This window comes from Myotis myotis, unplaced genomic scaffold (assembly GCF_014108235.1).
Source record: "Myotis myotis isolate mMyoMyo1 unplaced genomic scaffold, mMyoMyo1.p scaffold_m19_p_8, whole genome shotgun sequence".
NCBI lineage: Eukaryota > Metazoa > Chordata > Mammalia > Chiroptera > Vespertilionidae > Myotis > Myotis myotis.
The window spans coordinates 17,631,018-17,657,309 of record NW_023416390.1 but is presented as its reverse complement, the minus strand read 5'-3'; the positions used below and the strand labels follow the sequence as shown (position 1 = coordinate 17,657,309).

Below are 26,292 nucleotides of genomic sequence, written 5' to 3'. Positions count from 1 at the left end.
AGATGAATAAAATTTATACTAAAGGATTAGTGACTTAATGTTTTCATTTCTATAGGGTATTTACACTTGAATAGATAAGGAATATAGAAATGAGTAACACAGAGACTGTCTTAATAATAGGGGTATACTTTGAGATTTAAAAATGGGCTTCTTGGTCCTGGTGGCAAGTCCTTTTTTGGTCTAGGTTCTACCAAATCAGAACGTCTGTTTCTATGAAACATGACCAAGGTTGTCCCCTTGCTTGATTTCTGAATGGAATGTCTTAGGCAATTGCTACTCTGCTTTCTGTACTGGGTCCCATGGTTGCAATCATTCTGATCAGAATTGGCTTAGCATTTTGGACCCTGTGCCTTGGTTCACCCAGCTATGGCAAACTGTTCCTGGACCATTCCCTACTTGGTCGTTCTTACACTTTGTTCTAGGAATGAGTGCTCTCCCAGCTTCACTGGTCTCCCCCTTAGCATCTTCTATTATAGCCAAACATGCCTGTTGTTCAAACTGGTTTGGATTTTGATACTCTGTTTTTTTAAATCAATTATTTTTATTGAAATATAATTACCCAAGGTAGAATCAAATAATAAGCTTGACTATATGACAACCTGATATGCTGTGGGAACACATTTCATAATTATTCGAAGTTATTTTTTTCTAATGTTTGTTCCATTTCTAATGTTTGTTTCATTAGTATCCTGGAGGGAAGCAGAGATTAATCTGTCCTGAAGATAGAAGAGGAGGAAGGAGGAGGAAGAGGAGAAGAGTGAAAAAGAGCAGAGGAGACATAAAGGCTCATCCAGGTGGAGAAAGCAGCCAAAGCTCCAAAGACTCTTCTTTAGGTCTTTGGAATCCCTCCCTCCCTCCCTCCCTCTCTCCCTCCCTCCCTCCCTCCCTCTAGTGCCTTTTATACATTTCCACCTCTCCTTCCAGGCTATTGCTGTTTCTTTTTAGTGAATGAGAGTCCTCCCCAGTTCTTAAGGTTCTGCTTAGAAGCAATCGATTTGCTTTGATCAAGTTCTATCTCCACACACACTGCACTTCTCATCATGGCTTGCCCACTTGAAAAATGTATGTCATTAATCTTATAGATGATGTAGACAGTGAACAGTTCAGGGATAAGTATAAACAGAACTAGGGGAAAATTACAGAGCATTTCTTACTGTTGCTCTTAATTAACTTGTGTGTGTGTGTGTGTGTGTGTGTGTGTGTGTGTGTGTGTGTGTAAACAATGCAACTTTGAACAGGGAGTATTTATTGAATGTTTTCTATATGCCAGAAACTATTCTAAAAATTTGAATGGAATATTTCATTTAAATACGTTATAATCTTAGGAGGAAGGTACTAGTATTATCCCCTATTTTATATATTGGCAGGGAGTCCAGGTTGTGAAAATAGCTTACCTGGATCACACAGTTTGTAGGTGCAGAGCCAGGATTCGAATGCAGAAAGCCTGGGTGCAGAATGTGTATTCCTTGCCTCTTCATTAGTGAGTACCTACTCTGGGTCAATGACTGTGCTGGAAGCATTTTATTTATCACATTTAAGCTTCAGAAACCCCTGGAGGTAGATATAATTGAGTTCAGAGGTTTATAGGACTTGCCAGTAGACAAAAGATCTGGGACCAATACCTTCGAGGTCCAGGACTCCTGATTATACCACTGCAATACTCACTTGAACCCAAATCTCACCCATGGATTGCATATACATATTAGGGATCAGATTTAACACATCCATACACTTTTGTACAAAATGAACACATTGAGGGCATGTTATCAGCTTTTACAGCCTTTGATTTTGTGGTATGTTTTTTATAGAATTAGTGTCTAGCTGATTGCAGGGAAATTTTCTAGTACAGCAAGGTTATAGTTAATGGAGTCAACATGAGCATACACAGTAGACAGTAACTAGGTGTCGTAAATTGATGCTATTAAGGGGTGTTGGAGAGAGTGTCAGTATAGAGTAGTCACTAGAGCCTAATCTCATGACCTAGACTTGATCCAGGGTTGCTCTGGAAACAGAGGCATTGGATTTGCTTTCCTAGTAAATACCTTTGCTCAGGCTAAATACATCTGAAGCATTGAGTACCGTTCACCTGGACTATCCCGGAGACTTTAATGGTGGAAACAATTATCTGGCCACTGGATGCCACTGTTGCTCAACCAGAAGTCACAAAATGGGAATTCCTGTGGCAATATAATATTAGCCCGTTAAAGAGCATTATTGCAACTATTGACTAAGGCTTTATGCTTCCCAACTATTTTTCTTGATGAATTCAACCTCCATAGAAGTTGCATTGGCTGAGGGCAGGTGCATTTGAGAAATACATAAATAAATGGTTAGCCATGAACTTTTTGATATTTTTTACTTTTAACCACTTTGCTATAAAATGCTTTTTATATTCTGCTTAGTGTACTGTAGCTGACAGTATCCATTAGTTATCAGCTAATGTTGCAGAGTAAGGCCAAACAAGGTGTCAGGGCCTTAAGCTATTAGAAGGGCCTCTTTGTCCTAACAAAGACCCTGGGTGAAAATATTTTGCATGAACAGTCACTGGAATACTATGCAGACTCACTAAGCACTGAATTGCAGATTGAGGGATTTGCACAGCTTCCCCATTTATATTATGTGCAAATACAGTAAGACAACTCTCTATTGTGTACCCTTAAAAAGCAGCATTAAAATTTCGTGTGATCAGACAAAGTTTGGGACTAAAAAGCGGAAGTAATAAACATGAGGTCAGTTTAGGAATAACTATAATTGCTTTGCATGACAAGATTTGCATCAGCAAACAATTCTGATTAATGTACACGAAGGCCATGGGAGTGGGAACCAACCTCAGTATATTTTCAGGATCTCTGCCTTCTAATCCTTGAATGTGTAGGTTTATTTTTTATTGATTTTCAGAGGGAGGGAGGGATGGAAGGAGGGAAAGAAAGAGAGAGACAGAGAGAGAGAGAGAGAGAGAGGTGAGAAAGAGACATCCATTGGTTGCTTCCCATAGGCACCCTTACTGGACCGAACCTGAGACATGGGTATGTGCCCTGATTGGAATTGAACCTGCAACCTTCTGGTGCATGGAAATGGAACTACTCTCCAACCAACTAAGCCACACCAGCAAGGGATGAAATAATTATTTTTTATCTTGCCAGCTATGTTGATTTTATTTATGTGGTTAAAAAAATAAAAGTGCCAATTTTTCATTGTTAGTGAATTTTAACCCTTTTCAAATAATAAGTTTGAATGTATAATCTCATTGCATGTATGCATAAAATATTCCAATCACCTAAATTATGCACCTTTTCCTTATTATTTTAAACGATGATACCTTATTGTCTGTCTTTTGATTGCCTTTGTAATTAACATTTTGCTGTCATTGATATTGTTGGCCTCACAAATAGTATTGTATTGCAGTGCTCAATGCATTTTTATTTTTTTCATTCCTCATTTACAAGTAAAAGTAGAATTATTTTCTTTAGAAAACAATTGCTCCATGGGGGAAAATGTGGGGAAAGGTAAAGGAAAGAGGTAGACCTCTGGAGATTTTACTTTGAAAAATTTTTTAAAGCTTATGAATTGTTTATTTCAGGTAGTAAAAGATAGTTGAAAGTAATGTTTTTCATTTTACATATAGCAAAAATGTGGGTGGAATTATCAATATATGCATATATATACATATGTATATAATTATATGTATTAGTGTTTAACATATATTTATTTCACTTCAAATGCCGGAAAATAATATTATGCTGAAATGTAATCGTGTTAAGACAAAATGATCATTAGTTTTGAATTTAGTATAACTAATATCACTGGTTGATGATCTTTAAGTAATATTTGCTGAGATTTATTATTCAAAGGACACAGTGACAGTATTCAGAATAGTATGTTGAAAAGAAAAACCGGAGAGACAGAAAACATCTACAATGATCATTAGATTTTCAGTATAATGCATTACATCTTCTCCAGTGTGTTGGGGAGTTCCTAAACGGAGTGATAAGTAGATGCAGTAAGGCAAGTAGTAATTCCATTTGTCTAACAGTATTCATTTAACAAAGTCACATTCAGCTGTATGAAGCAGACGATTCCTATCCTTCACTCTAATAGACAACAATAAATTATCACAATTGTATACTTTCTTTCAGTATTTGATAGATTAGAACATTTTTCTTTGTCTTTCAATGTTTACCTAAAATGTCTACATAGAAAAAATGTGGAGTCAGTGTACATGTATTATTAGCTAAGATAAATATTAATAACTTATATCATAATAACTGTTAATATGTTTTTCTTGAAAATATACATAAAATACACAAATTTGTCAATAGCAATACTTTATGCAATTTAAGCAAATATTACAAAGGAGAATCTGGTTGGGTGTTTCTTTTTTTCTTTTTTAATGTATATTTTTTTATTTCAGTGAGTAAGGGAGAAGGGGTGAGAGATAGAAACATCAATGATGAGAGATAATCATAATCGGCTGCCTCCTGCACGCCCCCTACTGGGGTGAAGCCCCCAACCAAGGAAGGTTTCCTGAATGGAAACCTTCAGTCTGCAGGCCAACGCTCTACCACTGAGCCAAACCAGCTAGGGCTGGTGCAGTGTTTATTAATTCAATTTATATAGAATATCAATTGCTTATGACTTAGTTTTATTTTAAAAGTAAGTTAGGCTCATGATAAAAAAATGGAAATGACAGTATACATTATGGCATTACAGATTATTAATAGTTATTTTCAATAGACTACATATTTGAAAAAAACCTGTGTTGTTTACAAATTTTTAAGAAAATGCTCCTAATTAGAGTTAGGTAAAAGTTTTGTTGAACAAAAAATATTTTTCTAACTTTATATATATATCTTTAGATTTTTTTCCTTACTAAAATTATTTTTGTAAATGTGGATGTTCTAACCTCAAATTCAAAATATTGCCCAGACCAACCTTTTCCTATCTTAATAAAGTTATATTGGATGCTGTTATATTGAGCTCAATATTATCAGCTCTTGAGATATTTGTATTTTTCTTAAGTCATATTGATTTGATATAATAGTACATTAGTAATATGTTTGTTATATCTGCAGTTTAAACATTCAAATGTGAATAAAAATATATTCATGTTTGGATTTCTTAAGTGGTAAACTAAAACCTCAAAAGCAAAGATATACCAGCTAGTGTTTGTTTGTTTTTTCTTTTGTAGAGTCTTTAGTGACCTTTATGGCACATCAAAAGGGAAAACATTTATAGATCAATATAAATTAATAACCACCCTTCTCTAGAAAAGACATAAATACCACCACAAATTCTTTTATTAGTAATTGATCCCTTGTCATCAAACATGATGAAAAGTTTAACTTTTGCCATTTCTCTATTAAAACATTTTTGCTACTACTTTGTGAGATTAAAAAATTCCAATAGGTTATATGTTGGACCTTCTCTACTGATAAAATATAGTATTAAATATTTTGGAACATGGAATATTCTCTGATATGCATAACCTGGGAAAGTAGAAAACTGTGATTCATTTGGGCCCCGGACCAAGAGAACCCACTGGATGGCTTGGGCCTCACTCACAGATTTTTCAGAGGTGAGGAGAGGCTTAGTATGGATGGGCAACAAGAGAATCCAAGAGAATTGGAGGACTACAATAAAAGAAAAGGAACTAGATTATATTGAGAAGTAACTGATCAGGCAAGGAGGTACCAGGCTATGAAAGTGTTGAGAGAAGAAGACTCAAGAAGTTTAGGACCCATTCTGAACCATTGGAAGATGTTTGCTCAAGTGTGAAGGTTCCTCCATGCCCGTACAGACCTAAGAAGAAAAGACATGGTTTCTAAGTGATTACTTTAGTTGACTACTTGTCAGGAGTTCAAGAAAAATTCTAAACTCTTTGTGACCTTCGTCAGAATAGCATCCATTTTTTGCGTGCATTGCAAACGTAACTTTGGATTCTATTGACAAATCTATGTGCTAACCATAACACAGTCAAGCTCTTGGCTAAGTTAAGAAGAAGGGAGGAAGTGAAACATAAGAGGCTACCTGAAAAAGAAACTAACCAACTTTACTGTGGTTCCGATTTCAGGCCAGGCACAATCATAGCCTCAGTAAGTAACCTCATTTGTTAACTTACCCATAAATACATAAACACAAAAAAGTAGACATGTTTCTTTTCTTAGTTTTTAATTGACAGCTGATACTGAAGATTTGCTTTGTCTTAAAAATTACAAAGCAGTAGGAGAAACTGCTTTGTGGGTACAAGAACTTAGGTTAAAAAAAATATATAAAGCAGATACACACCAGGAAAAGGTTTTACTAGGAAAATTATTTTTGCATAGCTTTGGAAAAGAATACTCTGTCCATGGAGCTGAAGTTAGTTTGGAGTTTCAACCACAAACCAAACATGTCTGTAAAAACTTGGACAGACACTGAGGAATGGACATAAAAGTGACACAGATTTGATTTATTTATGTTCAATCACTCCTCCTTAGCACTTTAAAAATTAAAGCTTAACTATGCACGTAGAAAGAAAACAACATTTATTAACCAAAATTGAAGTCTACCACTTTGGATATTAAATTAACTAAGATAACAAAACTATCTATTTAATTAATGTGTATTGATGCATTCTTAAAAATGCTTGAACTTTTAATTTTTTTATGTTTGAAACACAGAAGAGTACCAAAATATCAGAGAATGTCAGAACTCTGAGGGTTAGGAGCAAAAATGTTATTTCAAGTACTGGTTAATTAACAAAACCAACCAAACAAAACCAGCACATGTCCCTCATTTGAAAGATCATCATATTACTGAACCTGATTTGTAATAACCAAAATTTCTTCTTGGTTGATGGAATAGTGAAGATCCAAAGTCTTGACACCTTCACAGTATCATAGTAGTGAGCTGATTTTAACATTTCCTTAAGGCATTTTAAGATGTGGCTGTATTGGTGCCCCATAAGAAGAGCTGTATGTGGTCAAATGGGGAAAAAAAAGAGGAAAAAAATATAAGAAAACAACTGAAGTATGTGAAAATTATGACTTGCACTTGGTAGGTGATCAATAAATCATAGACTCATGAAATCTTAAATTTGGGACATAACAGCCTCTTCCTTTCAAGATGAGGCAATGGACTCATATATATGAAGTTGCTTGTGAACACAATATAACTTACTAGTAGATGATGCGGAAGATGATGATGGGAGGGGAATTAGAATCCTATATATTTAAATGTTCTGTAGAATATAATTGAATTATCATAGTATCTTGTTTTCTTTCTTAATGATTTTTTGTCTCAAATTTATATTCAAAGCCAGTGCATATGTCTAAAGCAGCAAGCTCTAATCATACCTTTAGGGGAGTTTTAGAAACTAGCTGAAGATTGGGGTGAACTATAAGATTGGGACAATATATCTAATGTAACATTGAACTCAGAGATTAATGTATTCTTTTCTTCCACCAGCAGCTTTGTCATTCATGAAGTCAAAACTCTCCTCAAATTCTATTACTAATGGAAGAGATGAAGGTAAGAAGGGAATACTGGGAAGGGGCAAAGGCTAAAGGAATTTCTATGTTGGTGTCATGGCTTCAGCTGTGGGAAATCAAGAAAAACTCAGAAGGAAACGAAAGAATATGGACATAAAAGTGACACAGATTTGATTACCAAGATATCTTCCACAGGGGGTGTTTAGGCCTTCATGATAGCACTCAAGTTGAAGAAGTTCTTTTATCATTTCATGCTATTTGGGGTTTAGGTAACAAAAACAAAAATTAAACTAGTATAAGGAAAAAGGGGATTTGAACAACTAAGCCAAAAGATGATTTAAAGCATTCTCCAGATCCATCTGGACTTTTGCTCCTTTCAGATGGCAGCTTCATTCTTCATCATTGTAGCCTGATCATCTCTTCATAAAAGACCAGCAGTGGACATTTATAGCTCAAAAGCTACCAGTGAATGACTGAGTATTAATTCTTTTCTTCCCATGTACAAACTTCCCAGAAAAGAGACTCAGGGGGAGTGACCATCTCTCAACCAATCAACAGTGACCAAGAATTTTGATTGGTCCAACTTAGTATTTTGATTGGTTCGACTTAGAAAAGAAAGTGGGGGTTGTTTTACAATGGAGGCAGATCCAAATTAAAAATGTCAAACTGTTTGATAAAAAGCTCTCAGCAAGGTGGGAGTAGAAGGATCATACCTCAACATAATAAAAGCCATATATGACAGGCCCACAGCCAACATCATACTCAATGGACAAAAACTAACACCATTTCCCCTAAGAACAGGAACAAGACAGGGATGCCCCCTCTCACCACTCCTGTTCAACATAGTACTGGAATTGTTAGCCACTGCAATTCGGCAAGAAGAAGAAATAAAAGGCATCCAAATTGGAAAAGAGGAAGTAAAACTGTCCTTATTTGCAGACGACATGATATTATACATACAAAACCCTAGAGACTCCATCAAAAAGCTACTGGACTTAATACATGAATTTGGCAATGTAGCAGGATACAAAATTAACCCCAAGAAATCCGAGGCATTTCTATACACCAATAGTGAACTTTCAGAAAGAGAGATTATAAAAACAATCCCGTTTACCATCGCACCAAAAAAATTAAGCTACCTAGGAATAAACTTAACTAAAGAGGTAAAAGACCTCTACTCAGAAAACTACAGGACGTTGAAAAAAGATATAGAGGAAGACATAAACAGATGGAAGAACATACCGTGTTCATGGATTGGTAGAATCAACATCATTAAAATGTCCATACTACCCAAAGCAATCTATAAATTCAACGCACTTCCCATTAAAATACCAATGGCATACTTCAGAGATCTAGAACGAACTCTCCAAAAATTCATCTGGAATAAAAAAAGACCCCGAATAGCTGCAGCAATCCTGAAAAAGACCAAAGTAGGTGGGATCTCAATACCGGATATCAAGTTGTATTACAAAGCCACTGTTCTCAAAACTGCCTGGTACTGGCACAAGAATAGGCATATAGATCAATGGAATAGAATAGAGAGCCCAGAAATCGGCCCGAACCAATATACTCAATTAATATTTGACAAAGGAGGCAAGAACATACAATGGAGCCAAGATAGTCTCTTCAATAAATGGTGTTGGGAAAATTGGACAGATATATGCAATAAAATGAAACTAGACCACCAACTTACACCATACACAAAAATAAACTCAAAATGGATAAAGGACTTAAATGTACGACAGGAAACCATAAAAATTTTAGAAGAATCCAAAGGCAACAAAATCTCAGACATATGCCGAAGCAATTTCTTCACTGATACAGCTCCTAGGGCACTTGAAACTAAAGAGAAAATGAACAAATGGGACTACATCAAAATAAAAAGCTTCTGCACAGCAAAAGAAACCATCAACAAAACAACGAGAAAACCCACTGTGTGGGAAAACATATTTGCCAAGGTCATATCTGATAAGGGCCTAATCTCCAAAATTTATAGGGAACTCATACAACTTAACAAAAGGAAGATAAACAATCCAATCAAAAAATGGGCAAAGGACCTAAATAGACACCTTTCAAAAGAGGACATTCAGAAAGCCAAGAGACATATGAAAACATGCTCAAAGTCACTAATCATCCGAGAGATGCAAATCAAAACAACAATGAGGTACCATCTCACACCTGTCAGACTGGCTATCATCAACAAATCAACAAACGACAAGTGCTGGAGAGGATGTGGAGAAAAAGGAACACTTGTGCACTGCTGGTGGGAATGCAGACTGGTGCAGCCACTATGGAAGACAGTATGGAGTTTCCTTAAAAAACTGAAAATGGAACTCCCATTTGACCCTGTGATCCCACTTCTAGGAATATATCCCAAGAAACCAGAAACACCAATCAGAAAGGATATATGCACCCCTATGTTCATAGCAGCACAATTCACCATAGCTAAGATCTGGAAACAGCCTAAGTGCCCATCAGTAGATGAATGGATTAGAAAACTGTGGTACATCTACACGATGGAATACTATGCTGCTCTAAAAAGGAAGGAACTCTTGCCATTTGCAACGTCATGGATGGAACTGGAGAGCATTATGCTAAGTGAAATAAGCCAGTCAATGAAGGAAAAATACCACATGATCTCACTCATTCATGGATAATAGAGACCATTATAAACTTTTGAACAATAATAGATACAGAGGCAGAGCTGCCTCAAACAGATTGTCAAACTGCAGCAGGAAGGCCTGGGAGGGTTGGGGGGCAGGAGGTAGGGGGGTAAGAGATCAACTAAAGGACTTGTATGCATGCATATAAGCATAACCAGTGGACATAAGACATTGGGGGATAGGGGAGGCTAGGGGACTGTCTAGGGCGGGGGGATAAAATGGACACATATGTAATACCCTTTGTAATACTTTAAGCAATAAAAAAAAAAAAGAAAAAAAAAATGTCAAACTGAGGGAAGGGTAGTTCCTAGAAAAGGGGTATTGAACAGATAATTGTTGGTATTCACTTGTGGTTGTTTTTTCTTTTCAAGGTTATAAATAACAACATATTTTAGGTAATTTAACTGGTAAAGATGTAGTATAAGGATACATGGGAAAGTGAAGAGATTCATCTTAGAAATCCTCTAGCAATCCAGTTAGCATGTCATTTCCACATCACATAGCCAGTGTCTCCTACTTTGATGTTCCTTCCTTAGGATGACTCAGCTTATATGGGAAGCCAATGAGAGCAGACACATAAAGAATTAAATTTTGACTCTAGTTCATGGCTTCTGCTTTTCTACTCTTTGGGTTTGGCCACCCAGGGTAGCACCTTCTTATTTGGGCTAGACTCTGATTGGGTAGACCAGTCATCAGACAATGTAGGATATGCTGTTGGGTAGAGCTTCATGCCAATTTACTTTATAGGCTGCTGATCAGATACCCAATTTTGGCCAGGAATCAATAATTGTTTGAACAGCTAGAACCAGGAAAATTGTGTCAAGACAGAAAAAATTAAGAATTATGGTTGTGCCAAGTAATTTGATTGGTGGATACCTATATGGGGTATGTAGCATCCCCCAAAAATAGACTATAACTTTTTTTTAACCACTGTATATTGTTAAAATTCCTCTTTTGCCAATAATTATTTCATTTTTTAATCTTTTTTAAAGATATATTTTTATTGATTTCAGAGAGGAAGGGAGAGGGAGATAGAGATAGAAACATCAATGATGAGAGAGAATCATTGATTGGCTGCCTTCTGCTCTCCCCCTACTATGGATCGGACCCACAAACTGAGCATGTGCCCTTAACTGGAATCGAACCTGGGACCCTCTAGTCTTCAGGCCAACAAATAACAGTTTTCCCAAAGCAAGAAGATTTTGTTTTGTTTCAATCACTGAACCAAACCAGCTAGGGCACCAATAATTATTTTAGATATAAGAGTGAGACCAAGGTATATAGGAGAGTTCCTGCCACAGTAGAACTATAAAATTGATGAGGGAGTAAAAATTACCACAATGGACACAAGTAGAAAAAAGATATTAAGCATTTTTCTTTTTCCCCTCATTGTAAGCTAAAATACACAATCTATTTTTTTTTCACTCCTTACAATTATTATGGATAAGACTTAAAAAGACAACAACACATAGATATTTAAAATTTTCCCAAAGCCAGAAGTTTTTGTTTTGTTTTAATCACTTAAATTGTTTTTGTGGGGACAGAATGGAAATTTAAAAATAAACCGTTTTCATGGAAAAGAGGTATCTGAGAGTCATCATCGGAAGCCCAAAGGGACTTAAGGAAAGGGGACTGAGGAGAGACTGAATGAAAGAAAACAAAGGGGGACGAGTGAATGGTGATAAAAATAGAAAACAGAGATAGTCCCGAAGAGCAGTGTGCATAGTTCTGGAATCAGTACCACCGTCACATCACCACTGTGGGCTCTCGGCTTAGTTTCTCCAGGCCCGAGGCTGCTTCTATGTAAAAGCAGTACGCTCAGCTTGTTTGGCCCCTTCTCTGTGCCTGTTACTTGATGTGGGCCTAAGAAAGGGAAGACTTCAGGCTTCTGGGTTGAAACTGCAGCTTCCCTCTGTTCTCAGCTCCATGGACATTTTATGGGGACAAGGCTGTAGATAAAAGATGTGGGGGAGGAGTGGGAAGGTCTCAAATGTTGAGTGAGGAGGCCGGGTGGCTTGATTTTTAAGTTCTCCTGGTACTTTTAATTTATGCATTTGCTGCTCCTGAAGAAACTGAGAAAAGAAAACAATTCACAGTATGCCTGTGCAAATAGCAAACCAATAAAACTACTACCCGCATGAGATTCTGGCCCCTGCTCAGGGTACAGTTTCTGAGCTGCAATTGGCAAGTGATATGTACCATGATATGGCCCAGTACCAGGATATTTTAGATTAAAGCCCAGACACTCCCATAGCTAGCAATAACCTGAGGATTGGGGTGGGTGAACCTGCAGAGAGAGAACATAGAGGAGTCTAAAGCTGGGTCCATTGTAGAATACAGGTAATCACTTGTGTTGGTTCTATCCTGAGATGGTCATTTCAGTTTCTTGCAGACTGAACAACTCAGACCTGGATCAATTGTTGGCCCTTTATAACCAAATTGGTAACTTTGGATTAGAATGAACCCCAAACCAAGTTGTCTAGGAGTCCAAGGGAAAAGTGAACAGACATGGAGACTTAAAAAGCCAAGGATGTATGTCATTCTGTGGACTTGTCCTTTGACTCAGTGTCGGTCAGTTTGGGAGGGTGGGAACGGGAGTAGAGAGAAAAGGCAGGTGATCATATCCTCTGGACTACCTCCACTGCAGAGGCTATCGGATGCACAGAACCAGTTTTTAAACTGATTTCTGAGTGTGGAGCATGATGGGGGACCAAAGTGTGGAGGCTTTATGCCTGAAGCAACGTTTTATTTCCTCCTATTTCTAGATATGGTCTTATTTCTAAGTATGGTCTTTAGATGAGCACCGTGGGGCAATGTGGAAAAAAAGGTGAAAATCTATAATAATAAAAGCATAATATGCTAATTAGACCAGACGTCCACCCTTGCACGAATTTCATGAATCGGGATATATATATATATATATATATATATATATATATATATATATATATATATATATATATATCCCTCCCTCCAGTGTCCTGGCACTCCGTGCCCCAGCTGTCCTGGGGCCTCTCTTGCATTCAGTCCCTGGCCTCTGGTGAGCCCTTTAAATCCAGGTTCCTCTACCCACCAGACCAAGCTCTCCGCCCTGACAGGTGTTTCCCCAACTCCTAAGGCCCAGGATTTTTGGGGAGCGGCTGAGCCAATGAGATTTCCCTTTGGGGGAGAGGGCGGGAGGAAAGGCGTGGCTGCGGGGCAGAGCGGGGCGGGGCTAGCGCGGCTTGGGCCAGCCGGCTCCTGTGTGGAGGGTTGTTTTATCCGCCGCCCCCTCCACCTTTCCCCCCACCCCCCCTCTCCGGGAGTCTTATTAATTTCTCCGCGGGGCTGCAGCTGGAGACGGCGAAGCATTGGAAATTATGCTTGGAGCTTTCATTACCGCAGCCGCCGGACAAGAGTGAGGAGCGCTGACGGGGAAAAGGACTGGATACGGGGAGAAGGAGCCAGAAGCTTCCCCCTCCCCACTTTCTTCCCAATTTGGACTGGAGGCGCTGGGAAACTAAAAGGAGAGCCGATCAGAGCCGGGCTGGGGCGAGAGGCCGGAAACCTACCGCCTCTTTGCAAGCAACTTTTTTTTGGGAAACCTTCCCCCCCTCCACCACCACCCCCCTTCCTTTTTATTGTCGCCCGACCAGAGAGAGAGTGAGGCGGGGAGGGCGATCGCGCGGGGACATCGCTGCAGTCCGGCCAGGAGCTCCACGCTCAGACGCGAGCGCCTCTCCCCCGCGCGCACTCCCGCGCACACTCGCCCCCTCCGGCGCGGCCCGGCCCCACGGCCGCGGACTCCCTCGCCCGCCGCGCTCCGAGCCGGTGCACCGCGCGCCCCCACGCGCGCCTGGCTGACGGGTCTCCTCCGTGTGCCCGAAAGGGGCGATGCCATTTGGACATGTAACTGTCAGCACGGGATCTGAGACTTGCACACAATGAAGCTGGCGGCGGGACTGTGCGTCTGGGTGAGCCTTCTGGTGGCGGCGGGGACCGTCCGGCGCAGCGCTTCGCAGTCAGGTGGGTGGTGACTCCGGCTCGCGCTCCAGGGGTTGAACCTGCCGCGGCCGGAGCGGCTGCTGGGGTGGCCCTCTCTCCCCCACTTTGCTCAACCTGCCGCCCTCTGGCTCTCCGGAGAGGAGGGACCACTCCACCGGGCCCTCTTCCTCGCCTCTCATTCCGTCCCCAAACTTACCGTCTGTGTGCATGCATTTTATTTCTCGTGGAAAAAAGAAAAACACAGAAACACTGTGCACCCCTATCTCCTCTTCCGCTCTCCTTAACCCCCTGGTCTTTCTCGCACGGTTTCTGGGAGCCTGAGAGGGATCCCTTCGGGTCGCGCCTGGTGTGCGGGACATGGGCGCCCCGAACCCCGAGTGAGAGGGGACCCGGAGGGCAGAAGCGTGGGAGAAGCGCGCACCGCCCGGGCCGCGGGAGGGTGCGGGTCCCGAGCGGTGCCGCCGGCCCCTTCTGTGCGGGAGGGCGGCGGGGAGGGCAGCTTGGAGGACGGGCTCTGCACCCGTGCGTGCTGCCCGCGGCCACTGCGCCTCCGGCCGCCGGAGCCTGGCGGGGTCCGACCCCACTTGAGCCCAAGGCTGGGCAGCGGCAGGCGGGCGGGCGGGCGGGCGCGCCCTGGCCCGGGGGCCCGGAACTCCCGGCTTCCTGGCCCGGCGTCCTGGAGCTCTCTCCCGACTGACCCGAAGGGAGCTTGCCTGCCTGCCTGACATCTTAAAAAAAAATAGAGAAAAAAAAAAAAAGGTTGACATACTGGAGCCCGGACAGCCCGGCCTTCCCGCTGGGTTTGGCTCCAGGAAGAGTTCTTCCTGAAGTTAAACTTGCTGTTGGCCCGAGTCCCTCCAACTTCTCTGTTTACAGCCCAGCGCGGCTACCGATCCGACTCCCGGTGCGGACTGATTGAAGCCGAGGCGGGCCGTCCGTGCGGGGTGCGCGGCCACCGTGGGCCGGACAGCCCGAGCCCCCGCTCCCTGCACGGGCGGAGGCTACGTGACCCCGAGAGGCAGCGCCGTGGGGCTGGCGCGCCGCGGCCCGCGGGGCTCCTGGCAGCACCTGCAGCGCCGGGGACTCAAAGTTTCTGACCCTGGAGTTTCCTGGGGCTGAAAGTGGGACAGAAAAGGACTGAAGAGAGTCCGGTGTCCGACGCGGCCAAGGGGGCGCCCTTTAGGAGAGCCGGAGAGATTTCCGGAACCATCCGGGCTGCTCCACCGAGCGTGGGAGGCAGCCACGGGAGATAAAGCCCCCGGGAGTGGCGAGGGGGAGAGCTTTAGGCCGGGGGAGGGTGTCCTCTGACCTCACCGAGAATCAGCGCGCCGCCGTGTTCCCGCTCCGCCCCCGCCGCTGCCTCCCCTCCTTGCTCTCCCCAGTAAGTAACAAGTGACAATCCCCGAGCCTTCCAGAGTGACCTTCGAATGGCACACTGCGCGCCGTTTGCACCGTCCCGGTGCCTCTGACATTCTTCATGCATACCCGGTCCGCGCTCCAGCCACCTCCGGAATCGCACCAGCACGGGCTCCAGATTCCAAGCGGCCTCTTAGCTACATCCCTTTTTATCTCCCTCTCCCTCCGAGCCCCTTCATATCTCCCCTCAATGGGTTGATTATGCACATTGACCCATTCAATAGCAGTGGCGACCGACGTGCAGACGTAGCCGAGAGGAATTTGCGGGAGGCGACCTACTGGGGGCTCTGTCTGGTTCAGCTTCAGCCGCTGGGGGACCGGGCTCCGAGTCCGCAGCAATTCGGTCTTAACTGTGTGGCTTGGGGTTGAGCTATGCCGAAGAGCCCTTTTCAGAATTTCTGCAAGGAATGTAATCCAAATTAGTTCTGCAGCTGGTCTCCTCTCGCTCCCCACCCCCTCCCGCCCCCCGCGAATTGTCAGACCCACAAGTGAGCCCATTTAGAGCGCGAGGATTAGCGTGCCATTGTTGTTCCGTGTGTGACTCTGTACTTGAAATTCTGGGGACACAAAGGCGAGCCTCACTTGTTCCAAACACAAAGTGATCCAGATGAAAGAGCCGCACAAAGAAAAGCTGTCGGGTGCACCCCCTGGTATAATTGCAACACGCAGGCTCAGGTGATCCACTGGAAACTGTAAATGCCCCTGGGGACTTGGGTTTCTCAGCCGACCCCACCCTCCCCCCGCCGCACCTGGCAGGGAGAGTTCAGCTGGTTTTAATGTGGTGCTTGGAGAGAACCAAGTTACTGTCTGGGGTGTGAGTGAAGGTCGGTGTGCTTGTGGCTGTCACTGTGCGGCGGCTGCCTGGCCCCCAGTAAATCCATATTGCATCTCCCCTCTCCTGGTTAGCAGTCACTCGCAGTTTGGAGGAGTTTGGTTTGGTCCAAATGAGAAATTAAGTGCGGATAAGTAAACTAAGCTGCCAGAGGGCGACAAGATGTTGAGTGAATTGCTTTTAGATGAAACAAATTAAGGGAACGAGGAAGACAATCTGCTTCTCGCATTATTAGACACACTTGGAGTTCAGGGGAAAGCGGCATATTTTTGAAATGCTAATTTCTTAAGGAGCAGAAGGAATGCACCTTATTTACTGCTCTATGTGGATAGAATAAAAATATGGGGGGCGGAGACGATTCTCCTGTATGGATTTAAGATATTTCTTCAAATAATTGTAACTGATGAGGACCTTTGCTTCTTTGCTTGGAAAAAATATCAGCTTTAGAGAAGGCGATTGTTTTTTCCAGTGACTTATTTTATCGAGAAATATTATGGTCAAGGGCCCTTTCTACAGATACTATAAAGCCTTTATCACTAAAAGGAATAATTCCCAAATTTCTGTCTTCCTGAAAGATAATCAATATTACCTTTGTATTGAAATGAACTAGGTGGTAGTATTGAAGTGATAGCCTTACATACCTTAACAGATAAGTGACTAACCAGTCCAGTTCCTATTTCTTATTTGCAAGTATCTTAGTCCTGCTTTTCATTCTACAAAAGAACATACATTTTCCTACATATTTAAGATATGCCTCCAATATTAGGGGCTGTTTTTACAGTTAGAAGAAAACGGTTACTAAAACAGTTAAAAGATGAAAATGATATTTTAAAAAACACACACATCAATACTTTTTCCTACATGTGTTTGCTGTGAGCACACCCATGGGTACACTATTCCTTTTTTTTTCTTTTAATTTTGAACTTTCATATGTAAAGGGGGTCTTTTAGAAGGTATTATTTATTTCTTCAGAAAGCTTAATAAATTTATGCTTATTAATATAACTGCACATCACTTGAAAACACTCTAATATAGGCTGTTGTGATAAAACTTGAAAGATTTTTGGTTGTGTCATGATTCCTGTTTTCTGACTTTCTTCTCAAATGAAACTGCCTTTATTTATTTTAATCATGCATGCATCAAAAGTCAGTTTTTCTGAAAATCAAGCCACTTACTGCTGTATATATATTTTTCATTTAGTCACTGGAAATGTGTCTTAATTAAGAAATTACATTAGAATATTTCCCAGGGCATGGGTTTCATGGAAGAGTTGCATTTTTTTTTATTCTAATGTGAACACAGTAAGTTTGCACTGGCAGAATTTTAGAGTTTGCATTCATTTGAGGGAAAATCATATTTCCTCCTTAAAGTGGATTCAAATATTTAATATTCATGAGCTTTCATCCCTTTGGTTCTTAAATAGAAGTACTATTTATCATCTGTCTTATGCATTCATCATTTCCATAACTATGGATTCTTTTTTATATCTTATTGTTTATTGAGTTTACACATATGAATATATATTTTCCCTCCACCACTAAGCATATTCTTTTGTGTGTGTGTGTGTGTGTGTGTGTGTGTGTGTGTGTGTGTGTGTTTACCAGCCACCTGCCACTCAGCCTCTGCAGGAGTCCTCTGAACCAGTTTTCATTCTTTCTTTCTGATAAATCTGATATGGCTGGTTGGCTGGACGATCGCAAGCCATTCCATTGCTCAGATTTATTCCTGAAAGAAAATAAAAAGGCATCGATCCAAGATCACTAGCACATCTTAAAAGTTCTGACTCCAAGGCCAAATATTTCTACAGAGAAGTCCCTTTTTCTCTCCCTGACCAAGGAAGGAAGGAAGGAAGGAAGGGAGGAAGGAAGGAAGGAAGGAAGGAAGGAAGGAAGGAAGGAAGGAAGGAAAGAAGGAAGGAAGGAAGGAAGGTAGACCACTGCCTTTGAACAAAAAAGCTAGGGATGCAAGCGTTTGGGGATGTTTTTGAATATTCTCTGTAACTTGGTGATTAGAGTCCTCTTAAGATTAATGACTATGTAAGGTGTACTTTTAGAAAATAAATTGAATTAGGGTGCCTTATACTTTGCGATGCTTTAAAGCTGTGTCACTTTTACATGATTTCAAACAAATTATTAAGAAAATTTAACATATATTAAAAATAGCAGCAAGTTTTTGCTTTATTTTACAGTGTTCTGCTGCTGTTGGATATTCATGTGTAAGTGCCTAAAACACCATACGACAAATTTCATCCTTTTTGAGGAATACTGTTTTGTAGAAATGCTAATGCCTACATTGAAATTAGCTTATACATGTTTAAGCCTACAGCTATTCTATAGAAATTAAATTATCAATTATATTCTGTTGTTATCTTTTAAAATGATCTATTGAATGTGTTGTGCAGGCTAGAAATTAATCAAATTATAAACTTTTCTCCAGGTTCCATCATTTTGGAAATTACCTACTATGTTACATTTGAGCGTTTGGAAACAAATTGCATCTTTTCTCTAATACTCATTTTCTAAATTATTATGATTATTGGGCAGTTGGAATAAACCCTTACATTTCCTGCTTTCCAATACAGTTATTGATTGGGGATTACAGTTTATAATGACAAATGATTTCTTAATTTGTGTTTTTTTTTCCAATGAAAAGATCCTAAATCAATGTTTCCTGAAGCTGTCACTCTTCTGCATAATTTGAAGATTTTAAGTAATTTTGTGGGTGTGACACAGGGCATAAGCAGGTGGTTTAGATAAAGATTTCTACACTGGGGACAGTTCCTCTATTTCTTCTTAATACCTTGAGCAACTCCATGTCTTTGTCACTTGGCCTGTGTGCTGGGGGGTGGGGGTGTGTGTAGGGGAACATGTACTCTATTTCTCCACTGAATAGCAGTTTTTTTGAAAAATGTGACATTGAGGTACATTCCAGTAACAAGTTAATTGACATATTTAAAACATGTACACATATGCTAATAAACATAATGTAAAGTTTCTAGCAGACCATCTTTGTTACAAGTGCACCTGTCTTAGACAAATAAAGAGGTTATTAAAATATTTGTCTTTGAGGCCATTTCCCCAAAATACTACTTTTCAGAATTGCTCTATGGTCTCATCAGATTTCATTGTATATGACTTTTGTTTTCTCTCCCTGAGTTGTTGATCATTCGGACATGGTTATTAAAGAAATTGACCTATTTTCCAATGCTTTGATCAGAGCTTTAAAGCTACTTCCTTGTTTTTATATTTGACACCTAGATTAGTGCTTTCTACTTGTACTAATTTTTCAGGAGGGAAGAGAACTGCCTCACATTTATGACATAGAGGTGAAATATATGAATATTTTGAAGCCTAATTCTAAACTGCCTTTCTGAACATGTAGTAATTGTTTTATGATTGTTTTCATGTTGAATGTGATTATTCTGCAAGCATGTTGCTTTGCACAACTCCAGAGGGCAGCAGCCACATAGGGTTTAATGGATACATACATGCCTGAGCTGTGGGCAGGGCAGTAGCAGCCCTGCTGTTGTTGTGTGAAGCTACAGAATAAAGCACCAGGATAAAAGTTAGGAGAACTGAATTCTGGTCATACAGCCATTTTCTATGTGATCTTGGGGTTAGACTCCTTACTCTGTGCCTCAATTTCTTCATCTCCATTAGTGCAACTAAAAGTGATACCTACACAATTAACATGATTTAAAAAAATGAGTTCATTAGAAAAACGATGTTTAGACTTTTATGAAAAAAGAAATCCATTGCATTTCAGTTATTGTTACAAGCGGGTCTCTCTTTTTTTAAGTGAATTCACGTGCAGCCCTGGCATCTAAAACAGGTAAAGGGGGAAAAGAGAGCTGAGTTTGTTACAGCTGCAGCAAGAAGCCAGCTCTGTGGCCCTGGCTGTAGCGCTCCCCCAATGTTCATCCACTCTTTTCTCTAGTCTCCTGTGCTGGCTTCATAGAAATCTAGCTCTATTTAGGAATCACATATCTAGTCCTCTCATTTTTTGTAAAAAATCTTTATTGTTGAAAAGTATTATATATGTCTCCTCCTCCCTCCATTGTCCCCTTCTGGCCCATCTCCACCCCCTGCCCCAGGCCTTCACCACCCTATTGTCTGTGTCCATGGTTTATGCATAAATGCATACAAGTTCTTTGGTTGAGCCTTCCCACCCACCCACCTTCCCCTGCCTGCCTTCTGTTCTTGCATTTTTAACTGAGGAAACTGAGAGCACAGGGAAGTTAGGTGACATAACGTAGTTGGCATATCCTGATACCAATATCATTTTCTTGAACATATATAGAAGCACTCGAGAAGTTACAGACACTTAAAAAATAAATACAAGGCTGTATTGCTTTAAAAGAGAATTGTAAAATTGAAATGAAAACACATGGATTGGAACCATGGGCCTAACGATACAAAGTTCCTTTGAAGTGGAAGACTGTGGGATCATCAACATCTGTAATTTATACTGAGGAGATAATCATTGATTGTATTGATAATGTACAGCACATGGAGGTTAAAAAAAAATAAAGCACATTTGTTAAGACGGTTTGTAAGAGGATCAGTTTACTTGGCAGGGTTTTTTCTGAACATAGCATTTGGATCCTAAAAGTCAGATAAGAGTTGCCTATGCTAGTTTGTGTGTCTAACAGCACCTTCAAGAGTTTGCTTTATGTGAAACTTATAATGATGACCAGTAAGTACAGAATGGTTATTTCTTCCTTCTTTATTAAGTGGTATGGATGCATAAACAAAATGGTTTATGAAGGATGAACAGTGGGCTTCTCAGCACCAACTAGTTGATGGGACCCTTAATCAGCAAACCCATGCGAATACTTCAGATTTGTCCACATCCATCCTCAGATTCCAGCTATGTATCTTTTACACTGTCTTTGTTGGGTCTTCTTTTCTTTTTCTTCAAGCACCTGCCAGTATCACAGTTGTGTTCTTTGCAGAAGGGCATAAGCTAAGTTTTAACTACTAAGACTTTATACATTTATTTCAATTACACATTTGCCTCTCTCTAGTTGGCTTCTGCAAATGCTGCCTCCAAGCTTAGCGAGTTTGCAATGTTGTTGACTTATAACTCTCTCTGGTTGTCGCTGACTTTCTTCAAGCACCAGACCTTTTTCAGTGATGGTCAGCATTCACATGGGTCATAGTGACAGAGAGGAGGGTTGGTACTTGTTTTGGCAGGGATGATCACTTCCTGTTAGGAATTTGAGATGAGAATGGGGCCCTGTAAAACATTAACATAGATACTATGTGACTTACTGTGCAACATCATTCAACCTCTTCTTTGAGAGATAGAGGTAGGTCAGTATCATTGTTCATCACGTCATTTCCAATATTGTAGGTATTAGTGAAGCATACTAAACATCAATAAGAATATGTAAGATTCAGGGTCTGAATCTAGAGAATTAAAGTAATAGAAATCAAGGCTGTATGAATGTATATATTTCCTTTGTAACATAGTCTAAAGGTATCTAAAGAGAAGAAAATGAATGGTGTGATAAACATTAGCTTGTTTTCCAAAAAGACCAGACTTGTAAATACTCACTTTCACTTACCACATCTTTACTAATCTTCTGACTTTTACTTAAGTCTGGTGCCACATGCATCTGGCATAGGTGGACATCCAGGTTTTAAGCCTTAAGGATACAAGTGGGGATTCTAAACCTGCCTTCAAAAGAGGTATATGCTGGTCTTCTGAGGATACCTCGTGTCTGGTTAAGACTGAAAAGAAAATGGCCCTGGATTCTCTGGTTTCTTGGGCTGTATCTAGCATGGCTGTGGCTTTAGTAATAAGTTGTGCAAAGCTGTATTTCAGGATGGCTCCCTCCACTAGCAGGGCGGTGTGCAATTGAGGTCATGGATGGCCGTGAATACTTTGCTTTACATGATCTCTCCTTTTACTGAAATTATTTTTGTCATCATTTTCTATTCTTCCCTGTATGTTTAGGCAATATGAATTTGTTTCTATAGGGACATATGAAAACCAAACAGAAAAAACCCCCCACAAACAAACAGAATAGTATTTCTTTTAGACATGTATTTTCATTTTTAGAGTTTCCTTTGTCTCATAATTTTGTCTAGAATTAGAGCAGTTAAACAAATATTTGTTTTATTAAAGGACATTTGATTGCATGGCTTATTAAAATCCATCCCTAACATTTTTATTGACCTGCTCCAGCCTTCAAAAACCTCAGAGCAGTTTTATGGCAAGATCGTTTTTCCTGGTTCCCTTGCTCAATGACCTCTTGCCTCTAAGTCTTCCCTCTTGTCACTGCCAAGATGACCATTTTGAATTTAATACTTTTATCATCCCAGTTTCTACTTAGAAGCCTTCAAATGGATTCCCCTTGTAAAATTCAAAGCCTCTTAAAATTGTCTTTAGTTTCCCTTTTAATCTAGTCTTAGGAGTTTCTTACCAGGTATTCCAAGAACTGGGCTTATGTAGTCATTATTCCGTGATGGTACCTTGCTTGTTTTTTTGTTTTTTTTTGCCTTTGCTGACACCTTTCCCTGGAATTTATGGGTCGCTTGGTGCCTCTTCCTGTCCCAATTGTTCAGTCTTTTCAGCTAGACATCAAGTCACACCTCACCGTTACATCTTCATTCACTGATGACCCTAGACTACGAATAATCCTTGTCTATACCACTTGCCTGGAATTTAATCCCAAACTATATTATTCTTTTAACTTTTTAAAAGCAAGAGTTTTTATTCCCTGCAAAGATTAATGTGGCACCACATACATAGTAAGCTCTTTAAAAAATATTTTAAATGAAAGAATAACATGCATTTACCAAAACAATTTTAAGCTCATTCACAGATGGTTATTATTTGTAATTAAACCATATAGTGTGCAAACTAAGCTGTTCTAAAAACATAATTATAGAATTCTTAATAATAGATATTAGACATGTTTACTCTGGGAATTTCTTTAGTTGCTTTCTTGAGCTTCCTAGGGTATTTCTTTCAATGAAGTGTTTCCAAGAGTTTATCATTTGTCCCCATTCCCATTTTTAGAGTCTGCTCATAATATGGTATAAAGTATTTCTGTTGGTTTTATTTTTAGTGAGTTAAATATTTGTGAATATTATTCTTAAACATGTGTTTTATAGTCCATTATTTTTATGCGGCCATTACATTGTGATTACTTACCTCCTATTTAAGATTTTAAAAAAATTAAGTTTATTTGGTAACATCAGTTAATGACATCATATACATTTCAGATGTGCGTTTTTATAACACATCTCCTATATATTTCTTTATGTGCTCACCATCCAATAAGTGTAAGCAGTAAGCATTTACTAACCCATCATTGTATTTCAGGACCATGTTAGGAAGTGAGGAGGACATATAAGAAACTCAAAATGCCAACTTTTCCCTTTCTTTTAAAGATGGTTAGACAAGGCCAATAAAGCACAATACAAAAAATATGTCACTAAGTGATTTTCCAAACTCTTAGGAGGAATATTTGCCTCAAGAGAAATGCTAATAGCATTTTATGGGGAAAAAAAAGGGTTCCAACAGAATGTGGCATTTTCTATTCCTAGAGGTATGTGATAATACAGCTTTCTTATAACTAAGACCTCTCCGTGTCTTAAAATAGACAACTAGTCCTGTGCCTACTATTTCAAAAGGACCCTGTAAAGGAAGCCCTTGCAACATAACTGAGGCTGAGAGGTGACTGGGATTCTCTTGGCTGCTTTTTTATGCGATTCATGCTAATGATGAATTTAGTTTTTATAGAGTCAACTTCTACCAGTGAAAATGCTCTTCCAGACATTTCTTCTCAGGTTACTAGATTCTGAGAAACAATCAATCTTTCTAGATCACCGTGGTGCCCTACTTGTATCTTTATTTACAATGGCCTGAGAGTTAATATAGCTTTCAAACTCCCATAATAGTCTGCAGAGCAATCTATTAATTATAGATCTGGGCAATGGAGACATTCAGACCTCTGCCCGAAATTCCTTTAGAACATTCCTGATTGTTTTTTGTTTAAGAACACACCTGAGAAGAACATTTGAGTCAGCGATTCTTGTTCCTTCTTTGTGTAGAGATATAAAGAAGTAGTACGGAAGGGTGAAGCTGGCCTGGTGCCCCAGTCTGGTCCAAGCTGCATGTCTGCCTGTCCTGAGAGCCAGCTGGCTCTGCCTCTGCTTCTCAGCTGCTCTGACACCTCTCCCAGGACAGAGCCACTGAGGCCTCTAAGAGGTGTGGCTCCTCCACTCTCCCTGCCTCACTGTGTGAGAAAGGGATGCTTAGCACTCCCAGATCCTTCTGCCTGCAGGTCAACAGCTCTTTTTGCTTTTCCTGTAGCCAAAGGACCCTGTCCAATATATCTATCCTTGAAGGAGTCTTCCTTTGGGTTACTATGTATTTCTCCTCCATTATATCCCTGAGTTCTTTCTTTGTGCTGTAGTAGTATATGTTAAGGAAACCATCCTATAAGCCTTGTCTTTGTGAAGAAATTCAAAGCAGAGACATATCCACGTTTTTGAGACATGTGTTTATACAGTTTGGGAAACCCCTTTAGAAGCCATTTAGAAATGGAAATGCAAATGAAGTACAGAGGCCCCTACTTGAGAAAGGGACTCTAAAGCTGGTCTTAAAAAAAAAATCATCCAAAATCTGCCTCTGTTTGAAAATTATACATTTTAGGAAATAATATTATCCTCTTCTGTGAATTTTGGGTATAATTATATAATTTTACTTATTTTTTTTTCAACTGGATGTAGTTAAGCCCACTATTCATATAGAACAATGCATTGTTTTGACGGGAAAAACACACAAAACTTGTCACATGTAGTAAAATCACACTGTAAAGGACTCGAGTATATCTTTGTATAAAATAATGTACTGTATAGATATAATGTTAAGAATATTTTCTCTCTAAATATAAATGTGCCTAATACAGGTATATATATATATATATATATATATATATATATATATATACACATATATATGTGTGTATATATATATATATATATATATATATATAATTTTTTTTCTTGACATATTTTAAAAATGGGTCATGTGCAGTTGTATAGTTTATAATGATTGGGTGTGATTTAAAAGATCTTGCCTGTTTGGGTATATAAAAGCTATATTCCTAAGGCTTTACCTCTTGAAATACAGCACTTTTAATTTTTAATCATTTATTATTTAGCACAGATAAAAATCTACGTTTGACTTTATCCTCTGGCTAAGTTAAACTTGACTATTTTAACTACAATAAACATTATTACCAGTTGTGAAAAAAACAATGCATCTAAAGTAGTGTCAGTACTCAGCTCCAATATTCATATTTTAATTAATATACTGGCACATTTAAGTAATAATAAAAGAAGGAGTATTACAAGTCACAATTTTACTATGTAAAAAATATCAACTAAACTGTTAATAATATTTCCCAGTTGTTTTAACTTCATATTTAGCAGCCCCATTGTCTCTGGTGATATGTCGATACCTCTAAAAGTGTACTTGGAATTTATAGAAACTCAAGTGATTGGTATTCAGATATAATTCTTTAGTGGCCTTTTTCTTTTCTTTTAAGTACAGGATGAAATTTGAAAGTATAAAAAGCTTTGAGATAAATTGAAATAGACAAAACATTTTATGCAACTGTTGGTGAAAGGGACATTCATTATTTTTTCTGTACTTACTATATTGCTTGTGGCCCGAATTAGCTCGCCATGAGCCAGAGAAAGAGATAAGACAAATAGAATGGCACGCAGCTAATTTTGTTGAGCAAATTTAGATCTGATACATGCGATTTCACTCCGACAAACTGACTCAGTCACTCTTTGAAAGGTGCCGATGAAGTTGGTCTCCCACAGTTTAACAGCTTTCACTCAATATTTATAGGCTATACAAAAATAAATTTCTCTAAGTACCATATTTCTCTCTGGCAAGA

The 26,292-nt window shown here is 39.7% G+C and overlaps 1 protein-coding gene across 1 annotated transcript in view; it reads left to right on the top strand.

Moving 5' to 3' along the window:
* The first annotated feature begins 13,450 nt into the window (after positions 1–13,450).
* The window catches only part of LOC118661479 (receptor tyrosine-protein kinase erbB-4-like), a 513,850-nt gene continuing 501,008 nt past the window's right edge, over positions 13,451–26,292 (top strand). Inside the window, exon 1 of the mRNA XM_036319580.1 lies at positions 13,451–14,137. Within this exon, the coding sequence (XP_036175473.1) occupies positions 14,056–14,137 (82 nt within the window). The 5' untranslated portion in view covers positions 13,451–14,055. The remainder of the gene's footprint in view (positions 14,138–26,292) is intronic.